Raw genomic sequence first — 20,389 nt, forward strand, 5'->3', positions numbered from 1 at the left:
TAGGCACTTAGCACTTTGGTTACCCCTGACGAAGTTTCCAATTAAGGAAACGAAACATGTAGGGTTGTGTGTGGGATTGTTAATATACATGCATTGTGAGTTTGGAGGAGAGTCTGACAGACAAATGAACTTTATCCCCAACCCAACGTATCACTTTTTGCACTAAGGGATAGTATAATCTGTTTGAACTATCTATTTTAACCCGAATTTATTAAAAGTTACGTTTTATTAACAATAACCAATCTCCCAATAAGGTTATCTAGTGTTTTTACATAGTCATGTCACTGACTGTCCACAGAGGAGATCGCAATCCATACCATAGTCATAGATCAAGGTTATTTTGGGGGAGAAACAAATTAACTTATGATTAGGTTCATTTCATATTTGATGTTTTGTATCTCTCTAGAATCCTCTCTAATAACTGGCACCCAGCCCCTTCTATCAGACAGCAGATCAGGCTTACTTCTCTATGGTATTGAAAGGCTTGTAAAGAAAAATGGGCAATGTGCAGGAAATGCATCATCACATTCAACAATTAATATTTGAAGCTGAAATGTCAATAAATAATATAAATACTGAATACCATTTCATAATTTATCACACATTACAATGTGTAATGTTTGCTCATCCTAAATACCTGGTAAATGCTCTTTTCTGTGTTTTTTCTTTTCTATTTGCTTCCACCTAAAAGACAATTAATAATGAAATACATTATTACAAGCATAAAAATACAAACAAAAAAATAATGTTTTTCCTTTTAAAGAGAACCAGAGATGAAGAAGAAATAGATTTATACATACCTGGGGCTTCCTCCAGCCCCATAAGCTCTGATTGAGCCAATCGAGCCAGGCGACTCAAGCGCACTGCGCTCCCTCCGTACTGCACATGCGTACAAAGCCGGAGGGAGCCCCTGTGCATGCGGAAGACTGGTCGCGTCTGGCGGAAGTGACGCGACCCGGTAGCGGCGATAGAGGCAGCGGAGGACGGCGGCGTGGGAGCGATCCAGGCTTATGGAGCTGAAGGAAGCCCCAGGTATGTATAACATATTTTTCCATTTTTCAGCTTTCCCTCGTCTCTGGTTCCCTTTAAAGAGACTTTTGTAAGAAAAATACCCCTTGTCTCTGCCCCTTGATTTCGGCGCTGACTTCCCAAAAACCACAGACGGAAGGATGAGCCTGGCTCCAGCGCAGGTGCGGCTTTCCGATCGTGCTCAGCGCAGAAACAGCCGAGGCCGATTGGGTCCACTCTACTGTGCAGGTGTTAGTCGACTGCGCAGTTGAGCGGACCTGATGGGGCTGGGCCATTTCTGCCCCAGCCCAATCAGAAAGCCGCTACTGCGCCTGCGCTAGAGCCGGTGAAAGTAAATATTTACCTCTCCAGTGTCTAGGGGCTGCCAGGGCTGGGACTCACGGACAGAGGAGGACGGGGGAAGCCTTGATAGGAGGCTTCCCCCTCCCAAGGTAAGTATCCCCAGGGGATGTTTTTCTTTTTACAGATTCTCTTTAAAGAGGATCTGTGATGATAAAAAAACCTCCCCTGGGGGGTACTCACCTCGGGAAACCTCTGAATCCTATAGAGGCTTCCTCCGTCCTCCTCGGTCCCACGGTGGCAGCGATCGAGCTCCCCGAGCGGCAGGGATGTAAATATTTACTTTCAAGGCTCCAGCGCAGGCGCAGTAGTGGCTTTCGGCTCGGAAATAGCCGATCACAGTTGGCTCCGCTCTACTGCACAGGCACAAGTCTCCTGCAAGTCTCCTGCACCTGCGCAGTGGAGCGGAGCCAACTGGGATCTGCTATTTCCGCCTATTTCCAAGCAGAGAGCCGCAACAGCGCCCCCGCTGGAACAGGAAAAGGTAAATATTGCACAGCCTGACAAATTGTCCGCTGTGCATTCAGTGGGCTGCAGTGAGACCACCGTGGGACCGAGGAGGACGGGGAAGCCTCAATAGGATCTAGAGGCTTCACCCTACCGAGGAGAGTACCCCCCAGGGGAACTTTTTTCAATACAGAGTCTCTTTAAAGAGTACCCACAGTCAATTAACTCTTTATTAGTTAATTTACTCTTTATTGTCCTTCAATATGGGATCAGTGATCGAACGAGTGAATTACTCATCATTTAGCGCAGAATGCTGTGCGATCGGAACGCAACACGTCCGATCGCACGCCATCTGTGCCGCCTATCCTATTCAATGCAGTGAATGGGTCAGCGCTGCCCTTTCCCCAAAAAATGCATGCAGCAGTGCAAAAGCGCATCAAACTACTGCGCAGCGCATGTGATGGTCACAGCAGAAGTGCTGTCTATGCACTTCTGCCATTCTTGCATGTCACACACCATACACACTGCCGAAATGCCCACAGCAGCGCGTATAGTGTGAACAAGGCCTTACTCTTAATCCCCAAGCCCCATTGGAATTAAACAATTGCACAACGATGGTCTGCTAATCGGATCATTAGTGGATGAGCTAAATGAGGACCCAGAAGTGCGAAATTTGCACACGTGAGTAGTTTGGATGGAGCGATCATATATCATCATTTGGTACAATCTACTAACACCAATTATCATCAGAACGGATCGGTCTACATGGGTGATAATCCATAACGATTCCTTCCATCTCCTTAGAACAGCACATGTTGTCGAGCTGTAGACAAACAGCGTGTCTGTACAACGCTACCTCTCAGGCACACACGTAAAAAGGGCGCTTGGAAATTTGGGGGCAAAGTAAAGCTGAAAAATGTCTCACCCTGCTGTGGCAAATTTCCCAGTGGTGTTAATTATTATTCCCCCTCCAAGGCGCCATACAGTGGGGGGAAGATGAAATATGGCTTCAAGCTGTTGCTGAAGCCACTATGGGTTTGCTGCAGTGTTAGGGAATATTGCCCAAGGACTCCATACTGAATAGGTACAGCCAAGACTTGAACCCTGGTCTCCTATGTGCGGTATGGTGCCTTTAACCAGTACACTATCCAGCCACTTTCTGGGTTATGAAAGGAAATCCAGGGAGAATATACAAACTCCATGCAGATAGTGTCCTGGCTAAGAATTGAACTGATTGCTATTCCCCCACATAAGTCTAACTACACACATCAGGAGATACCGATACACACACATTCATGTTGGCCTAAGGCTAAGCAGAATGGTAAATAGTGTCCCTGGACACCAGACTCAGCTGGCAATGGTGGCATAGTCCCTGAACACCAGACGCTGCTGGTAATGGTGGCATAGTCCCTGGACACCAGACTCAGCTGGTAATGGTGGCATAGTCCCTGGACACCAGACACTGCTGGTAATGGTGGCATAGTCCCTGGACACCAGACTCAGCTGGTAATGTTGGCATAGTCCCTGGACACCAGACACAGCTGGTAATGGTGGCATAGTCCCTGGACACCAGACTCAGCTGGCAATGGTGGCATAGTCCCTGGACACCAGACTCAGCTGGTAATGGTGGCATAGTCCCTGGACACCAGACTCAGCTGGTAATGGTGGCATAGTCCCTGAACACCAGACACAGCTGGCAATGGTGGCATAGTCCCTGGACACCAGACTCAGCTGGCAATGGTGGCATAGTCCCTGGACACCAGACTCGGCTGGCAATGGTGGCATAGTCCCTGGACACCAGACTCAGCTGGCAATGGTGACATAGTCCCTGGACACCAGACTCAGCTGGTAATGGTGGCATAGTCCCTGGACACCAGACTGGCAATGGTGGCATAGTCCCTGGACACCAGACTCAGCTGGTAATGGTGGCATAGTCCCTGGACACCAGACTCAGCTGGCAATGGTGGCATAGTCCCTGGACACCAGACACAGCTGGCAATGGTGGCATAGTCCCTGGACACCAGACTCAGCTGGTAATGGTGGCATAGTCCCTGGAGACCAGACACAGCTGGCAATGGTGGCATAGTCCCTGGACACCAGACAAAGCTGGTAATGGTGGCATAGTCCCTGGACACCAAACTCAGCTGGCAATGGTGGCATAGTCCCTGGACACCAGACTCAGCTGGCAATGGTGGCATAGTCCCTGGACACCAGACACAGCTGGCAATGGTGGCATAGTCCCTGGACACTAGACTCAGCTGGCAATGGTGGCATAGTCCCTGGACACCAGACACTGCTGGCAATGGTGGCATAGTCCCTGGACACCAGACTCAGCTGGTAATGGTGGCATAGTCCCTGGACACCAGACTCAGCTGGCAATGGTGGCATAGTCCCTGGACACCAGACACAGCTGGTAATGGTGGCATAGTCCCTGGACACCAGACACAGCTGACAATAGTAGCATAGTCCCTGGACACCAGACTCAGCTGGCAATGGTGGCATAGTCCCTGGACACCAGACACAGCTGGTAATGGTGGCATAGTCCCTGGACACCAGACACAGCTGGTAATGGTGGCATAGTCCCTGGACACCAGACACAGCTGGCAATGGTGGCATAGTCCCTGGACACCAGACACTGCTGGCAATGGTGGCATAGTCCCTGGACACCAGACACTGCTGGCAATGGTGGCATAGTCCCTGGACACCAGACACAGCTGGTAATGGTGGCATAGTCCCTGGACACCACACACAGCTGGCAATAGTAGCATAGTCCCTGGACACCAGACTCAGCTGGTAATGGTGGCATAGTCCCTGGAGACCAGACTCAGCTGGTAATGGTGGCATAGTCCCTGGACACAAGACTCAGCTGGCAATGGTGGCATATTCCCTGGACACCAGACACAGCTGGAAATGGTGGCATAGTCCCTGGACACCAGACTAAGCTGACAATGGTGGCATAGTCCCTGGACAGCAGACTCAGCAGGTAATGGTGGCATAGTCCCTGGACACCAGACACTGCTGGCAATGGTGGCATAGTCCCTGGACACCAGACACTGCTGGCAATGGTGGCATAATCCCTGGACACCAGACTCAGCTGGTAATGGTGGCATAGTCCCTGGACACCAGACACAACTGGCAATGGTGGCATAGTCCCTGGACACAAGACTCAGCTGGTAATGGTGGCATAGTCCCTGGACACCAGACTGGCAATGGTGGCATAGTCCCTGGACACCAGACACTGCTGGTAATGGTGGCATAGTCCCTGGACACCAGACACTGCTGGTAATGGTGGCATAGTCCCTGGACACCAGACACAGCTGGTAATGGTGGCATAGTCCCTGGACACCAGACACAGCTGGTAATGGTGGCATAGTCCCTGGACACCAGACTGGCAATGGTGGCATAGTCCCTGGACACCAGACTGGCAATGGTGGCATAGTCCCTGGACACCAGACACAGCTGGTAATGGTGGCATAGTCCCTGGACACCAGACACTGCTGGCAATGGTGGCATAGTCCCTGGACACCAGACACAGCTGGCAATAGTAGCATAGTCCCTGGACACCAGACTCAGCTGGTAATGGTGGCATAGTCCCTGGACACCAGACACTGCTGGCAATGGTGGCATAGTCCCTGGACACCAGACACTGCTGGTAATGGTGGCATAGTCCCTGGACACCAGACTCAGCTGCCAATGGTGGCATATTCCCTGGACAGCAGACTCAGCAGGTAATGGTGGCATAGTCCCTGGACACCAGACACTGCTGGCAATGGTGGCATAGTCCCTGGACACCAGACACTGCTGGCAATGGTGGCATAGTCCCTGGACACCAGACTCAGCTGGTAATGGTGGCATAGTCCCTGGACACCAGACACAGCTGGCAATGGTGGCATAGTCCCTGGACACCAGACTCAGCTGGTAATGGTGGCATAGTCCCTGGACACCAGACACAGCTGGTAATGGTGGCATAGTCCCTGGACACCAGACACAGCTGGCAATGGTGGCATAGTCCCTGGACACCAGACACAGCTGGTAATGGTGGCATAGTCCCTGGACACCAGACACAGCTGGTAATGGTGGCATAGTCCCTGGACACCAGACTGGCAATGGTGGCATAGTCCCTGGACACCAGACTGGCAATGGTGGCATAGTCCCTGGACACCAGACACAGCTGGTAATGGTGGCATAGTCCCTGGACACCAGACACTGCTGGCAATGGTGGCATAGTCCCTGGACACCAGACACAGCTGGCAATAGTAGCATAGTCCCTGGACACCAGACTCAGCTGGTAATGGTGGCATAGTCCCTGGACACCAGACACTGCTGGCAATGGTGGCATAGTCCCTGGACACCAGACACTGCTGGTAATGGTGGCATAGTCCCTGGACACCAGACTCAGCTGCCAATGGTGGCATATTCCCTGGACAGCAGACTCAGCAGGTAATGGTGGCATAGTCCCTGGACACCAGACACTGCTGGCAATGGTGGCATAGTCCCTGGACACCAGACACTGCTGGCAATGGTGGCATAGTCCCTGGACACCAGACTCAGCTGGTAATGGTGGCATAGTCCCTGGACACCAGACACAGCTGGCAATGGTGGCATAGTCCCTGGACACCAGACTCAGCTGGTAATGGTGGCATAGTCCCTGGACACCAGACTGGCAATGGTGGCATAGTCCCTGGACACCAGACACTGCTGGTAATGGTGGCATAGTCCCTGGACACCAGACACTGCTGGTAATGGTGGCATAGTCCCTGGACACCAGACACAGCTGGTAATGGTGGCATAGTCCCTGGACACCAGACACAGCTGGTAATGGTGGCATAGTCCCTGGACACCAGACTGGCAATGGTGGCATAGTCCCTGGACACCAGACTGGCAATGGTGGCATAGTCCCTGGACACCAGACACAGCTGGTAATGGTGGCATAGTCCCTGGACACCAGACACTGCTGGCAATGGTGGCATAGTCCCTGGACACCAGACACTGCTGGCAATGTTGGCATAGTCCCTGGACACCAGACACAGCTGGTAATGGTGGCATAGTCCCTGGACACCAGACTGGCAATGGTGGCATAGTCCCTGGACACCAGACACAGCTGGTAATGGTGGCATAGTCCCTGGACACCAGACACAGCTGGTAATGGTGGCATAGTCCCTGGACACCAGACTGGCAATGGTGGCATAGTCCCTGGACACCAGACTGGTAATGGTGGCATAGTCCCTGGACACCAGACTGGCAATGGTGGCATAGTCCCTGGACACCAGACACTGCTGGTAATGGTGGCATAGTCCCTGGACACCAGACACAGCTGGTAATGGTGGCATAGTCCCTGGACACCAGACACTGCTGGTAATGGTGGCATAGTCCCTGGACACCAGACACAGCTGGTAATGGTGGCATAGTCCCTGGACACCAGACACAGCTGGTAATGGTGGCATAGTCCCTGGACACCAGACTGGCAATGGTGGCATAGTCCCTGGACACCAGACTGGCAATGGTGGCATAGTCCCTGGACACCAGACACAGCTGGTAATGGTGGCATAGTCCCTGGACACCAGACACAGCTGGTAATGGTGGCATAGTCCCTGGACACCAGACACTGCTGGCAATGGTGGCATAGTCCCTGGACACCAGACACTGCTGGCAATGTTGGCATAGTCCCTGGACACCAGACACAGCTGGTAATGGTGGCATAGTCCCTGGACACCAGACTGGCAATGGTGGCATAGTCCCTGGACACCAGACACAGCTGGTAATGGTGGCATAGTCCCTGGACACCAGACTCTGCTGGCAATGGAGACTTTCTGCCACAAAAGTGGTCTTACTCTATATACAGTAGAATCCCTTCATAGTAAACTCCAAGGGACCAGGAAAAGTAGTTTACAATATCAGAATAGGTCATACATTGTATATTTATCCATGCACAGTTGCTGGGACCTGAGGACTGAATTTACTATAGTCAGAAGTTTACTATATCACTATACAGGTAAAACACTGAATAATACACGTGAGGAACAGGTTCCCACCTCACCCATCGCTGGCTCTGAGCCGCTGAACGATAAGGGGGTCCCATGGCATGAAGGGAATTCTGAACTATAACATTCCTCCCTCCTCTCTCACTGACACTGTAATACGTGCGCAGCTGCTGCAGCGGGAACCATCAGCGCCACTTCCTGTTTCCGGGGACGCGTGCAGCGGCTGCACCTTCCCCCAGTGATAAGCAGGAGGTGAGTGCTGAGGAGATAGTCACGCTGTTGTCTTCTGTATTGCTCTGTGGTCTTCACCTTATTCTGTACCTCACAACACAGCGCGATTCTACCGCAGCCGGGGAACTGGGAGACATGGCCAAGGCGGCACTGCTGTCCCTGGCGTCCATTGCTGGGCAGCTGTCCTTGGAAAGGTCCCTGGCTTCCCTCAGTGACCTCTTCTTCTACATTAGCTTCACATGGTGCTCGCTTTAGAGGCTTTTTGTGTCCACTCTACACACAGCAGTCTTGGATAGTGTGAAAAGTGATACAACTCCATTTGGGATTTTACTGCTGTCTGTGTCCTTATTGAAGAGATTTGTGCTTATTTCTGGATCTGAGATCCCTATGGGTTTCTTTAATAAAACCATTTATTTTTCTATCCTCTATTATTTTAGAGTTGATGGCTGGTTAGATGATCAGACATGAGACAAGCACCAAACCCACAGAAGTAGTAAGTAGTATATTTGCAACTGGGTGCAAGAATCCATAGGCATAGCTATCAGAAAGTGCAACCTAACTACTGACTTTAGGCAATTTGTATCAGAAAATGCAACCCAACCTAATCACATTCTCACACAGAACCCTACTCTACAGGGCAACTAATAACCCCCTGGAGGGAAGTAGTACCCCCCCCCCCCCCCCCGCACCCGGGTGGGCAACTAATAACCCCCCACGGAGGAAAGTAATAAGTTCCCCCCCCCCTACCTTGGCGGGCAACTAATATCCTCCCTGGAGGGAACTAAACACCGGTAGTTCAAATGACAGCTGGAAAAAGTGAAAGAAGGCAGTTAAGCACAGTGCGCATGCGTTGTATGGCAAGTTGTAAAATATTATAAGTTGCAATATCTTTTATCACACTGGTTTCAGACTGTGGATTGGCATAAGCGGGGAACCACACCGCACTGCCAAAAACAGGCCTTTGGGGATTACCGCATTTGGTAATACTCGTCTGGCAGCTGGCCAAGCAGAAAAGAACACTCCCTGTGGTTAAAGTGATTGCGTGCGCGGAAGGGTATTGCTAAAATACGCTTCCATGCATGCGTGATGTGTAAAACTTGCGGCAGCCTTTTTAACAAATGCGTCGCCATAGACTTACATGACTTCTGGTGTGCCGCATGTTGTCGCAGGAGCTACACATAAAGGTAAATATGCGCGCCCTACGGTAGGCAGCGACGAAAATGCCGCACTGCACTGCCTCAGTGTAAAAGGGCCCTGAAACATCTGAAGGACACATTTTACAGTTTCAGGAGACAATTGTAAAAAATGTAGCTAAATGAGAACAACACGCAACTGATATTGGATATTATGTCCATTCCAACTGACAGCTCAACTCAGATGACTATTGCGCAGATATCGTGCAGTTGGCTGATGTTTATGAGTTCTTCCGATGACCTTTTCCCGAGCCTTTGAGACTGCATAACGCAGGGTCACAGCACTTTGAGTCCCCAGAGAGAAAAATATATTAAAATACTATAGTGGCAGAGCATGCGTGCATGCCATGTGAAATGTCACTTTCCTTTTGCATGTGCAGTTTTTGGATGACATAATAATTTGGAATAACACTGTGTGTGGACAACATTGTTTCCTGGACATGTTGCTTGAGTGACATTGCACATGTGTGCGCCGACTTTTATCTAGCATGTGTATGGACCTGAAAGTGTACCTGAGATGGGAACACTAAAATATTTTATACTTACCTGAGGTGCGTACCTATTATTCAGCCACCGGGAGATTTGGGTGCAGGATAAAGCCGATATATGGCTTACCCTGCTTCTGCACAAGTCCCGGCAGCGGTTATTGCTATTCCACCTCCAGGCCAGCATGGATAGTGGGAGAATGATGTAATTCGGCTTCCCGCTATTGACGGCGGCTGAATTCCAGTATTTTTAATATTGTTTTAATGTTTTAATAATGTTGTAATTTGTGCTCCATCTGTTGACGGTGCTCAAATTATGCACTGTGTGCTGCTATAGTCGTAATTCCTATTACGGCCTATGGTGGCGCCAGCTGCGCCCATGAGCACCGATGCGTCCCTCACTGTCCTCCCGAGTACCTCCGTTCACCTGGTAGCAGTCCCAGTGCGCATGTATAGAAGAGCCGACTGGCCCGACTGAGTTAGATTGCCGGGACTGATTGCGGTTGAACGGAGGCACTCGGGAGGAGGGCGAGGGACGCATTGGTGCTTATAGGGCTGGAGGAAGCCCTGGGTAAGTATACAATCTTTTAGTGTGCCCATCTCACTTTTATTTTTTTTTTTTTTTTTTTTTTAATCAATACCCTTAAAAGATTTACCTGGGGCTTTCTCCTGCCCCTGGCAGCCAATCTATCCTTTGCCGCAGCTCCAGTGTCCCGGGGTCCCCTCCGTTGCAGATGCCAACCTCGCCAGGTCGGCATCTTCTGCGCGAGTGCTCCCGTGGCTGGGAGGGTTCTGCGCAGGCACACTGGTTCAAGTTGTGAGCTTGTAGGCTCTGCTCCTATTTTTGGGGCTGCGGCATGTTAGTGGCGGGTGGAGTAAGTGGGATGAACAATGCTCTGGCAGATTGCTGGGGGCTGCAGTAAACTCACTGGCTTTTTGGCAGAGGCATTACCGGATGAGTTTCACATAGCGTGTGCCGTGTGGACAGAGCAGTGGATCAGCATAGCCGGTGTTCTCCTCGGGCCCTTTTAGCTGGGCGCTCCACCCGGCTAATGTTGGTAATTGGCTGGCCTCCTTATTCTCCTCCTATGCTGTAGGCAGAGTTGTTCCGCCCCTGCATCCCCCCTCGCACCCCACTCGACTGGAAAAAACCTTCTGGGAAGAACGCTGATTGCAGTTATGAAGTGTCGTTTTTTTTTTAACCCTCTGGGCGATACAACTATCTCGCCCAGGAGGTGGCGCAGCACTATTTTTTAATTCATGTAGGGCTCGCTACATGATAGCCGCAGTGCAGCGGCATCCCCCCACCCACTCGATCGCCTTCGGCGATCAGAGTAAGCAGGAAATCCCGTTCAGAACGGGATTTCCTGCTGGGCTTCCCTGGTCGCCATGGCGACGGGGCGGGATAACGTCACCGACGTCATGGACGTCGTGACGTCAGAGGGAGTTCCGATCCACCCCTCAGCGTTGCCTGGCACTGATTGGCCAGGCTGCGCAAGGGATCGGGGAGGGGGGGGGGCTGCACGGCACGGCGGATCGGCGGCGATCGGAAGTTACACGCAGCTAGCAAAGTGCTAGCTGCGTGTAACAAAAAAAAAATTATGCAAATCGGCCCACCAGGGCCTGAGAACTCCTCCTGCGCGACATATCCCGAGCTCAGCTCGGGATTATCGCCCAGGAGGTTAATGAAGACAGCAATTGCACTTCCACATCCCACAAACTTTATGTATGAAAGTGACAGTTTCTGTCCGGGTCTGGACCGGGTCAGACTATAGCATAACCCTCACTGATAAGTAGTTACAGTCATAAGATACTTATCTGTCAGTAAATGGCTTCTGAGAGCAGAATAGATTCATAGATTCAATAGTTCATAGATTTGAGCTCTGACATACTTCAATGAAGGGGCCATTGAGCAGAGACAATGAAGCAGTAAAAACTTAAAAACTAGATTTAAATATAAAATAAAAGTAAAGGATATCTTAAAAAGTTATTTTTAGGTGAAGGGGGATAAATACAATTGTTTTTCTCATCAGTTTATTCTAATCTCGGATGTCCTTTAAAGTGAACCAGAGACAAAGCACCCTCATGTATTTTACCATATACAGTGGTTTGCAAAAGTATTCGGCCTCCTTGAAGTTTTCCGCATTTTGTCCCATTACTGCCACAAACATGAATCAATTTTATTGGAATTCCACATGAAAGACCAACACAAAGTGGTGTACACGTGAGAAGTGGAACGAAAATCATACATGATTCCAAACATTTTTTACAAATAAATAACTGCAAAGTGGTGTGTGCATAATTATTCGGCCCCCTCTGATCTGAGTGCAGTCAGTTGCCTATAGACATTGCCTGATGAGTGCTAATGACTAAATAGAGTGCACCTGTGTGCAATCTAATGTCAGTACAAATACAGCTGCTCTGTGAGGGCCTCAGATTTTGTCTAAGAGAATATTGGGAGCAACAACACCATGAAGTCCAAAGAACACACCAGACAGGTCAGGGATCAAGTTATTGAGAAATTTAATGCTGGATCTACACACTGCGATGTTACTTATCAATCGAGCCGCTGATGCCAATTCCCTGCTCGTTCCCCACGAGGGGACAATGGCAGGGAATCGAGCGGAAGATAAGCGGCGCCGGGCGGGGACGAGGGAGGATCGAATCCGACGCACGCGCGGCGAGCGGGTACGCGCGGGGATGCGGAAGAGGCGATCCGGCGGCTAATCGAGCCGCTGGATCGCTGCGTGTAGATGAGGCTTAAAGCAGGATTAGGCTGCAAAAAGATTTCCAAAGCCTTGAACATCCCACGGAGCACTGTTCAAGCGATCATTCAGAAATGGAAGGAGTATGGCACAACTGTAAACCTACCAAGACAAGGCCGTCCACTTAAACTCACAGGCCAAACAAGGAGAGCACTGATCAGAAATGCAGTCAAGAGGCCCATGGTGACTCTGGACGAGCTGCAGAGATCTACAGCTCAGGTGGGAGACTCTGTCCATAGGACAACTATTAGTCATGCACTGTACAAAGTTGGCCTTTATGGAAGAGTGGCAAGAAGAAAGCCATTGTTAACAGAAAGCATAAGAAGTCCCATTTGCAGTTTGCCACAAGCCATGTGGGGGACACAGCAACCATGTGGAAGAAGGTGCTCTGGTCAGATGAAACCAAAATGGAACTTTTTGGCCAAAATGCAAAACTCTATGTGTGGCAGAAAACTAACACTGCACATCACTCTGAACACACCATCCCCACTGTCAAATATGGTGGTGGCAGCATCATGCTCTGGCGTTGCTTCTCTTCAGCAGGGACAGGGAAGCTGGTCAAAGTTGATGGGAAGATGGATGGAGCCAAATACAGGGCAAACTTGGAAGAAAACCTCTTGGAGTCTGCAAAAGACTTAAAGAGACACTGAAGCGAGAATAAATCTCGCCTGTCTCATAGTCAGCAGGGGCATGTGTGCCCCTGGTAAAACGCCGCTATCGCGCGGCTAAACGAGGGTCCCTGACCCCCAAACCCCCACCCCCCCCCCCCCCTCTGCAAAATCTACGACCAACTTGGTCGTAGATTTTGCTGCTCTTGAGGCAGGGCTAACGGCTGCAGCCCTGCCTCTCAGCGCCGTCTATCAGCGCGCATCGCCGCCTCTCCCCTGCCCCTCTCAGCGTAGGAAGACTGAGAGGGGCGGGGGAGAGGCGGAGATACGCACTGACAGACGCGCAAGAGGCAGGGCTGCGGCGGTTAGCCCTGCCTCAATCCGGAAGAGGGGATGCGCTGCTCGGAGGGGATTTCGGGGGGTAAGGGACCCCCGTTTAGCCGCGGGATAGCGGCGTTTTAGCAGGGGCACACATGCCCCTGCTGACTATGAGGTCTGAAGCAAGATTTATTCTCGCTTCAGACTCTCTTTAAGACTGGGACAGAGGTTCACCTTCCAGCAGGACAAAGACCCTAAACATAAAGCCAGGGCAACAATGGAATGGTTAAAAACAAAACATATCTATGTGTTAGAATGGCCCAGTCAAAGTCCAGATCTAAATCCAATCAAGAATCTGTGGCAAGATCTGAAAACTTTTGTTCACAAACGCTGTCCATCTAATCTGACTGAGCTAGAGCTGTTTTGCAAAGAAGAATGGGCAAGGATTTCAGTCTGTAGATGTGCAAAGCTGGTAGAGACATACCCTAAAAGACTGGCAGCTGTAATTGCAGTAAAAGGTGGTTCTACAAAGTATTGACTCAGGGGGCTGAATAATTACGCACACCCCACTTTGCAGTTATTTATTTGTAAAAAATCTTTGGAATGATGTATGATTTTCGATCCACTTCTCATGTGTACACCACTTTGTATTGGTCTTTCACGTGGAATTCCAATAAAATTGATTCATGTTTGTGGCAGTAATATGACAAAATGTGGAAAACTTCAAGGGGGCCGAATACTTTTGCAAGCCACTGTATATCAGTGGGAACATTAGTGAAAACAACCTACCCTGCTTTCTGTTTCATTCTTCACTGCTCAGTAGCTTCTAATCAGCCCTGATAAAATTCCAGACTGAGCATTCAGTCTGGCTTTGCTCAGGAATCATTATAGCTGAGTCATTGTAGCAGAGCCACAAGGGGGCAGGCTTGGGCTTGAAAAGACATCAGAGAAGACAGACTCAGCTATAATGATTGCTGAGCAAAGCCAGACTGAGTGCTCAGTCTGGGATTTTATCAGGGCTGTTAACAAGCAGGCTGAGCAGTGAAGGATGAAACAGAGAGCAGAGTAGGTGTTCCCACTGATATATATGGTAAAATACATGAGGGTGCTTAGTCTCTGGTTCTCTTTAAGCTCTCCCTCAAAACTACAGTAACATTTTCTGACAAGCATACACTCTAACTTAGGCCATTTCCCAATCAACATCTGGCCAAGGTGAGCTCCTTACTAGATACACTAAAAACACACTGCCTCTAGGTATGGTTATTATTCCTTTAGATTGTAAGCTCACAAGGGCAGGGCTCTCTCCCCCTTTTGTGTTTTGGTATTTGCTATACATTTTGTTCATTATGTTACATTTGTCACTGTAATTACTGTCTACGAAATCTGTATTATGTACCAGTGTCTATGTTTCCCATATGCAATTGTCTGTATTTTTATGTACTCCATGTTTGTTTCCTACTTTGTACAGCGCCACTGAATATTTTGGCGCTTTATAAATCAATAATAATAATCTGTTGGGCAGCACGGTGAAGTAGTGATTAGCGCTCATGCCTTGCAGCAGTGGGACCCCAATTCAAATCCCAGCTAGGGCACTATCTGCATGGAGTTTGTGTGTTCTCTGTGTGGGTTTCCTCCGGGCACTCCGGTTTCCTCCCACGTCCCAAAAACATACAGATAAGTTAATTGACTTACCTCTAAATTGTCCCTAGACTACGATACAGACACTACACGATACATACATAGACATAGGACTATGGTAGGGATTAGATTGTGAGCCCCTCTGAGGGACAGTTAGTGACAAGACAATGTACTCTGTACAACGCTGTAGAAGATGTTGATGGCTTGGCGTTATATAAATACTAAATAATAGTAATAATCTGTTTTTTTGGATAGTGGGGGAAGTGCTTTTCGTAGTTACAAATCAGTTTTTTTTGTCCTTTTAAGATACTCTTTGAACATTATTATATTGGAATTATTGTACTATAAAGTAATTCTTGGCTTTTGTGTTTGCGTCTTAGATGGATCCGCCCACCTGAATGGAACAGGATCCGCCCTCCTGAACTGAACAGGATCCGCCCACCTGAACGGAACAGGATCCGCCCTCCTGAACGGAACAGGATCCGCCCTCCTGAACGGAACAGGATCCGCCCTCCTGAACGGAACAGGATCCGCCCTCCTGAACGGAACAGGATCCGCCCACCTGAACGGAACAGGATCCGCCCTCCTGAACTGAACAGGATCCGCCCTCCTGAACGGAACAGGATCCGCCCTCCTAAACGGAACAGGATCCGCCCATCTGAACGGAACAGGATCCGCCCATCTGAATGGAACAGGATTCGCCCATCTGAATGGAACAGGGTCATTATTTATGGATGAGATGAACTTGCTTTTAAGAATTGGCGCTCCGACCCTCAGATCTTCCGTATGTCGTGGTAATGAGCAGGACGATGGCTGCCGGTTGCCGTCTCTTAATATACCGCCTACGGCTGCGTCTGCTTCATGCGCCTTCCTGCTCCCTACATACATCTGTGCCAAGCCACGCCCACTCCTGGGCGCCAGTCTTTTCTAAGGCACCCACATACGGCAACAGAATAGCTTTGGTTGACCAGTTTGGGCAGCACAGTTACCAGGATCTGTATGTCAGAAGTTGTGCCTTGTCCAGGAAGATAACCGATGTGTTGGGCAGGCCGCGGAATGACGCCTGCCCGGAACGCGTCTCCTTTCTGTGCCCTAATGACTCCTCCTATGTGGTGTGCCAATGGGCAGCTTGGATGAGTGGCAGCATTGCCGTCCCTCTTTACAAGAATCACCCCCCCTCCGAGCTGGACTACATTGTGCAGGACTCCCAGAGTGCTCTGGTGCTGGCAGAGGCCGGGTACGCGGATGTCGTCACACCTCTAGCTGAGAAGTTGGGCATCGCAAAGCTGATTGTACCAGAATGCGGGAATACAGGAGAAGCGGGGGAGGAGGAGGAGGATGCCCCTGAATTTGGACTGGACTGGACAGAGAGGGGAGCGATGATTGTATACACCAGCGGGACTACAGGACGACCAAAGGGGGTGCTAAGCACGCACCGGAATATAAACTCTATGGTAAGAGCAGCAGCTATAATGCCTGCTACACACCATGCAATTTCCCGACAGATCAACGGGTCGAATCGATTTAATCCGACAGTTTTGATTTTGTATTGTTTTCCTAATCATTTTTGTAAATAAGTGATCGGAAAATCGATCAAAAATCAGTTCGGACCTGTCGGAAATAATCAATTCAACCTGTGTAACTGGTGGGAAATTGCATGGTGTGTACCAGGCATTAGAGCAATTGCTCTAGTGACACTTCACACCTGGGCGGTGCTGTATTTTTACCGCACCCCACCGCCAGGCAATAAAAGTCTATGGAGACTTTCATACTGCCACTTTATGGCACGACGGAAGTGACGTTTACGCCGCATCCCCGACGCAGGTCCAGTTACCACTGCGGAAGTCATGTTAGTCTATGGCGACGCGTGTTTCTTTAAACACGTTGGCTTCACAACGTCGCGGCACGCATGCGCAGAATCTTATTTTAACAATACGCTTCCGCATACCCAAAGCAGGAAGTGACGGCGAGTGCGCGTCACTTCCTGCTACTCTTCGTCACTTCCTGCTTGGCCGATGGTGAGACAGGGAACACCGCGCAATCGGGGAGTCGAGGAGTCGGAGTCAGGGCAGTTTTGGGTACCTGGAGTTGGAGTCGGTGGTTTCATAAAATGAGGAGTCGGATGATTTTTGTACCCACTCTACAGTACTGCGCGCAATACCGCAGTGTTCCCTGAAGGCCTGTTTTTGGCAATGCGGTGTGATGGATGGGACGCATCGCTAACGCTGGTTTTATAGTGTGAAAACAAGAGATAAGTGTAATTATAAATGTAACAATGCGGAATCAGTCCCAATCCCTGATCTCATAGCCCTCCCATGTGTACATAAAAAGTCTAGTGCCGCACCCATATACGTTTATTGTAAGGCTTTAAAAGGGAATGACTGTTTAATCAGCTTCTTCTGCTGTTTGTGCAGATAAGTGCCCTGGTGACGGAGTGGGGCTGGACTAAGTCGGATCGCATTCTGCATGTGCTGCCTCTTCACCATGTTCATGGCGTGGTTAACAAGCTGCTGTGTCCTCTGTGGGTGGGGGCCACGTGCGTCATGCTTCCGGAGTTCTGCCCAAAGAAGGTAAGCCTTGTGTCTTGTGCACATTTCTATACAGCTCTGTATTGACTAAAATTCTCAAATGCTGAAACACAGACGGGAGCCTTTAGAGATTTGGCAGCAACTTTAAAGGAAACCAGAGACCAGATAACATAAACGTTTTATAGATACCTGGGGCTTCCTCCAGCCCCATTTGCACGGATCGCTCCCACGCCGCTGCCATCCTCAGCCTTCTGTATCGCTGGTACTGGGTCCCGTAACTTTCGCCAGTCGTGGCCAGTCTGAGCAAGAGAAGTGCGCCCTCTACGTATCTCTCTGTGCGGATGGGGCTGGAGGAAGCCCTGGGTATGTATAAAACTTTATATTATCTGGTCTCTGATATACTTTAAGCAAACCTAAAGGGAAAATAAACTTATGATGAATTGTATGTGTAGTGCAGCTAAGAAATAGAACATTAGCCGCAAAGAAAAGAGTCTCATTTTGTTTTCCAGGACAGGAAGAGTTAAAAAGCTTCAGTTGTTATCTAAAAAATGCAAAAAAAACGCTTCTCTGAGGGATTCAACCCACTGAGTTAAATACAGTGCTGTTTTCTGAAGCACACAAACAGCCAAGAGACAGCTTGATATAAGGTTTCGTTGCAGGAAAGTTCAAAGGGTCATTATTTCTGCTTTGTTTTATAGCTTAAAAGAGTGTGGTTTTAAAACTGCAACTGTGACAGTATGATGCAATGTAATTAAAAAAAAAAAAAAAAAAAGCTACATTACGCTCCCTGCACACTGCATGGGATTCCTATTTTTAATCGGTTTTTACATCCGATTCCGATTTGTAATCGTTACTGCATGCTGCGTTTTTCCTCCGTATTTCTGTTGATTGCATTCAGGGAAAATCGGAATTGCAAATCGGAATCGCAAAACGGATTTGCAGTGTGCAGGGAGCCTAACTGAAAATAATATCATTTTCTTTGCTGCGAATGTTCGATTCGTTATCCGTACTACACATATAAATCATTATATCGTGTGCTTATTTTTGCTTTCCAGTTTGCTTCAAAGCAAACCTGTGACTTTAAAAAGATAGAAAGTCACATACTAAGCGGACCTAAACCGAGAACTTCCTCTCTGCTCTAAAAGGTAAGCAACAGCATAATAAGCTTTACAGAAAAAAACATTTGTTAGTTACAGCTTACAGAACTCCTACAATAAACCTGCAGTGTGTCTACTTCCTGGTTTTATTGGAGTACAGAAAGAGTTAACCTGTGTTTACATTTTAGCACATAACTGGCAAACCCATGGCACAGAGCTGACAGCTCAAATTACACTTGTGATTACTTGATGTTCTCTATAAACAAACACAGGGTTGACACGGTGGATTACTCTCTGTTTTCCTTTTCTACTGTGCAAGAAGTTAGGTCTGATTTAACTCTGTAGAGAGAAGCTTCTGGATCCTCCAGGGACCTCTAATGTCCCCCTCGAGACCACCGATCCAGTACTGGGACCCTCAGAGGTTTGCGGCCGCGCTCCTATCGGCGAACAAGAGCAGCCGGACTGCGCAGGATGCCTCGTGCCAGTGCAGTAGCAGCAGGAAAAAGCAAGAGCCTAGACGTCTCCGTACTCCTGCGCTGATGGAGGCATACTGCGCAGTGTGACGCCGCTCGTTCGCGGTCAAAGAGGTTCGTGAGTGTCCCTGCGCTGGAACGGCGTGTTGATGGGGGGCGGGAGATGCTTCTGGATTATTCAGAGGCTTCCCTCTACTGAGGGGCACTTTTTTCCCCTTCAAAAATAAACACTGTTAAAAATGGTAGTAGGTGGGAAGAGATCGCAATTCACACTGTTGCCGCATATCATGGATTTGTTGGAAGAAAAAGCATGGATACTTTGCTGTGCTCTGATATGACCCAGGTGAGAACTGGAAACTTTTGGCATTTGCCAGCAGACAGAATTTGATCCTGTACAGGTTTGACAGATTGCCTATGGACCAGAGGACACCCCGGGCCACCAACGGGGAGCTGCGGCGAGGGCACAGGACGGCTGCCAGGGGCTGGAGAAAACCCCGGTTAAGTATATTTTTGTTTTTTTATCACCTGAGACCTTCCCTTTAAAGATGAATTATCACAAATTCTGTCTGTTTTAACAAGACCAAATTACGGTCCTAGTCATGTGACCCTGGATTCTATCGTCCTGCCGGCTGTAGATTGCTGGCTGCAGCTGACGCCCAGTATGGTCATTACTGGCAGCTCTGGCCATGCGGAGCAGTTCTTTTCAGCGCAGCAGATTTGGGCGCAGCCGGCGCCACCATAGGCTGTAATAGGAATTACATCTATAGCGGCGCACAGTGAGTAACTTCGGCGCAGTCAGAAGAAGGAGCTGAAGTTACCTTTAAAACACTGTAATTGCCTCCAGCAATAGTTAGAAGCCGAATTACATCATTCCCCACCATACACACAGACCTGGAGGGGGAATAGTAATTAACGCTGCCTGGACTTGTGCAGCAGCAGGATAAGCCATATCAGGCTTTATCCTGCGCCCAAGTCTACCGGCAGCCAAGTCATATGTATGCCTGGCCATGTGGTCTGAACATAGAGATTCTGCAGCCTGCGTCTCCCCATCCAGCTGCTGGGAATCGGGAGGCTGCTCTGTGGGTTTGATGTCTCTCTCAGCTGCAGTAAAGCACATGAATGCTGGCCCCGTTTCTGGAGCAGCGGTGTGAGAAGCAGTCTGGGGAGAGACAGAGGAGGGGAGGGGGACGATGACTGTGAAGCGCTCATGGGAATATACAGACCGGAGTACAAGAACACTGAGGGCTTCTGTGTGCT

At 49.4% G+C, this 20,389-nt stretch overlaps 2 protein-coding genes across 5 annotated transcripts in view; one reads left to right on the forward strand and one right to left on the reverse strand.

Annotated features, from left to right (window-relative positions):
* Positions 1–7,976, reverse strand: part of LOC137538314 (protein CBFA2T3-like) — a 386,498-nt gene extending 378,522 nt beyond the window's left edge. For both annotated transcript variants that reach the window (XM_068260399.1, XM_068260400.1), the window contains exons 1-2: positions 7,848–7,976; positions 638–684 (exon numbers count right to left, since the gene is read on the reverse strand). In XM_068260399.1, the coding sequence (XP_068116500.1) occupies positions 638–684; positions 7,848–7,894 (94 nt within the window). In that variant the 5' untranslated portion in view covers positions 7,895–7,976. The remainder of the gene's footprint in view (positions 1–637; positions 685–7,847) is intronic.
* Positions 7,977–8,002: 26 nt separating this feature from the next.
* ACSF3 (acyl-CoA synthetase family member 3) overlaps positions 8,003–20,389 on the forward strand; it is an 86,004-nt gene continuing 73,617 nt past the window's right edge. For 2 of the 3 annotated variants that reach the window (XM_068260402.1, XM_068260404.1), the window contains exons 1-3: positions 8,003–8,048; positions 15,415–16,488; positions 17,449–17,604. In XM_068260402.1, the coding sequence (XP_068116503.1) occupies positions 15,832–16,488; positions 17,449–17,604 (813 nt within the window). In that variant the 5' untranslated portion in view covers positions 8,003–8,048; positions 15,415–15,831. Of the gene's footprint in view, positions 8,049–8,502; positions 8,521–15,414; positions 16,489–17,448; positions 17,605–20,389 lie in introns of those variants that run through there. The other variant, XM_068260403.1, reaches the window with a different exon arrangement.

Source organism: Hyperolius riggenbachi, chromosome 11 (genome assembly GCF_040937935.1).
Source record: "Hyperolius riggenbachi isolate aHypRig1 chromosome 11, aHypRig1.pri, whole genome shotgun sequence".
Taxonomy (NCBI): Eukaryota; Metazoa; Chordata; class Amphibia; order Anura; family Hyperoliidae; genus Hyperolius; species Hyperolius riggenbachi.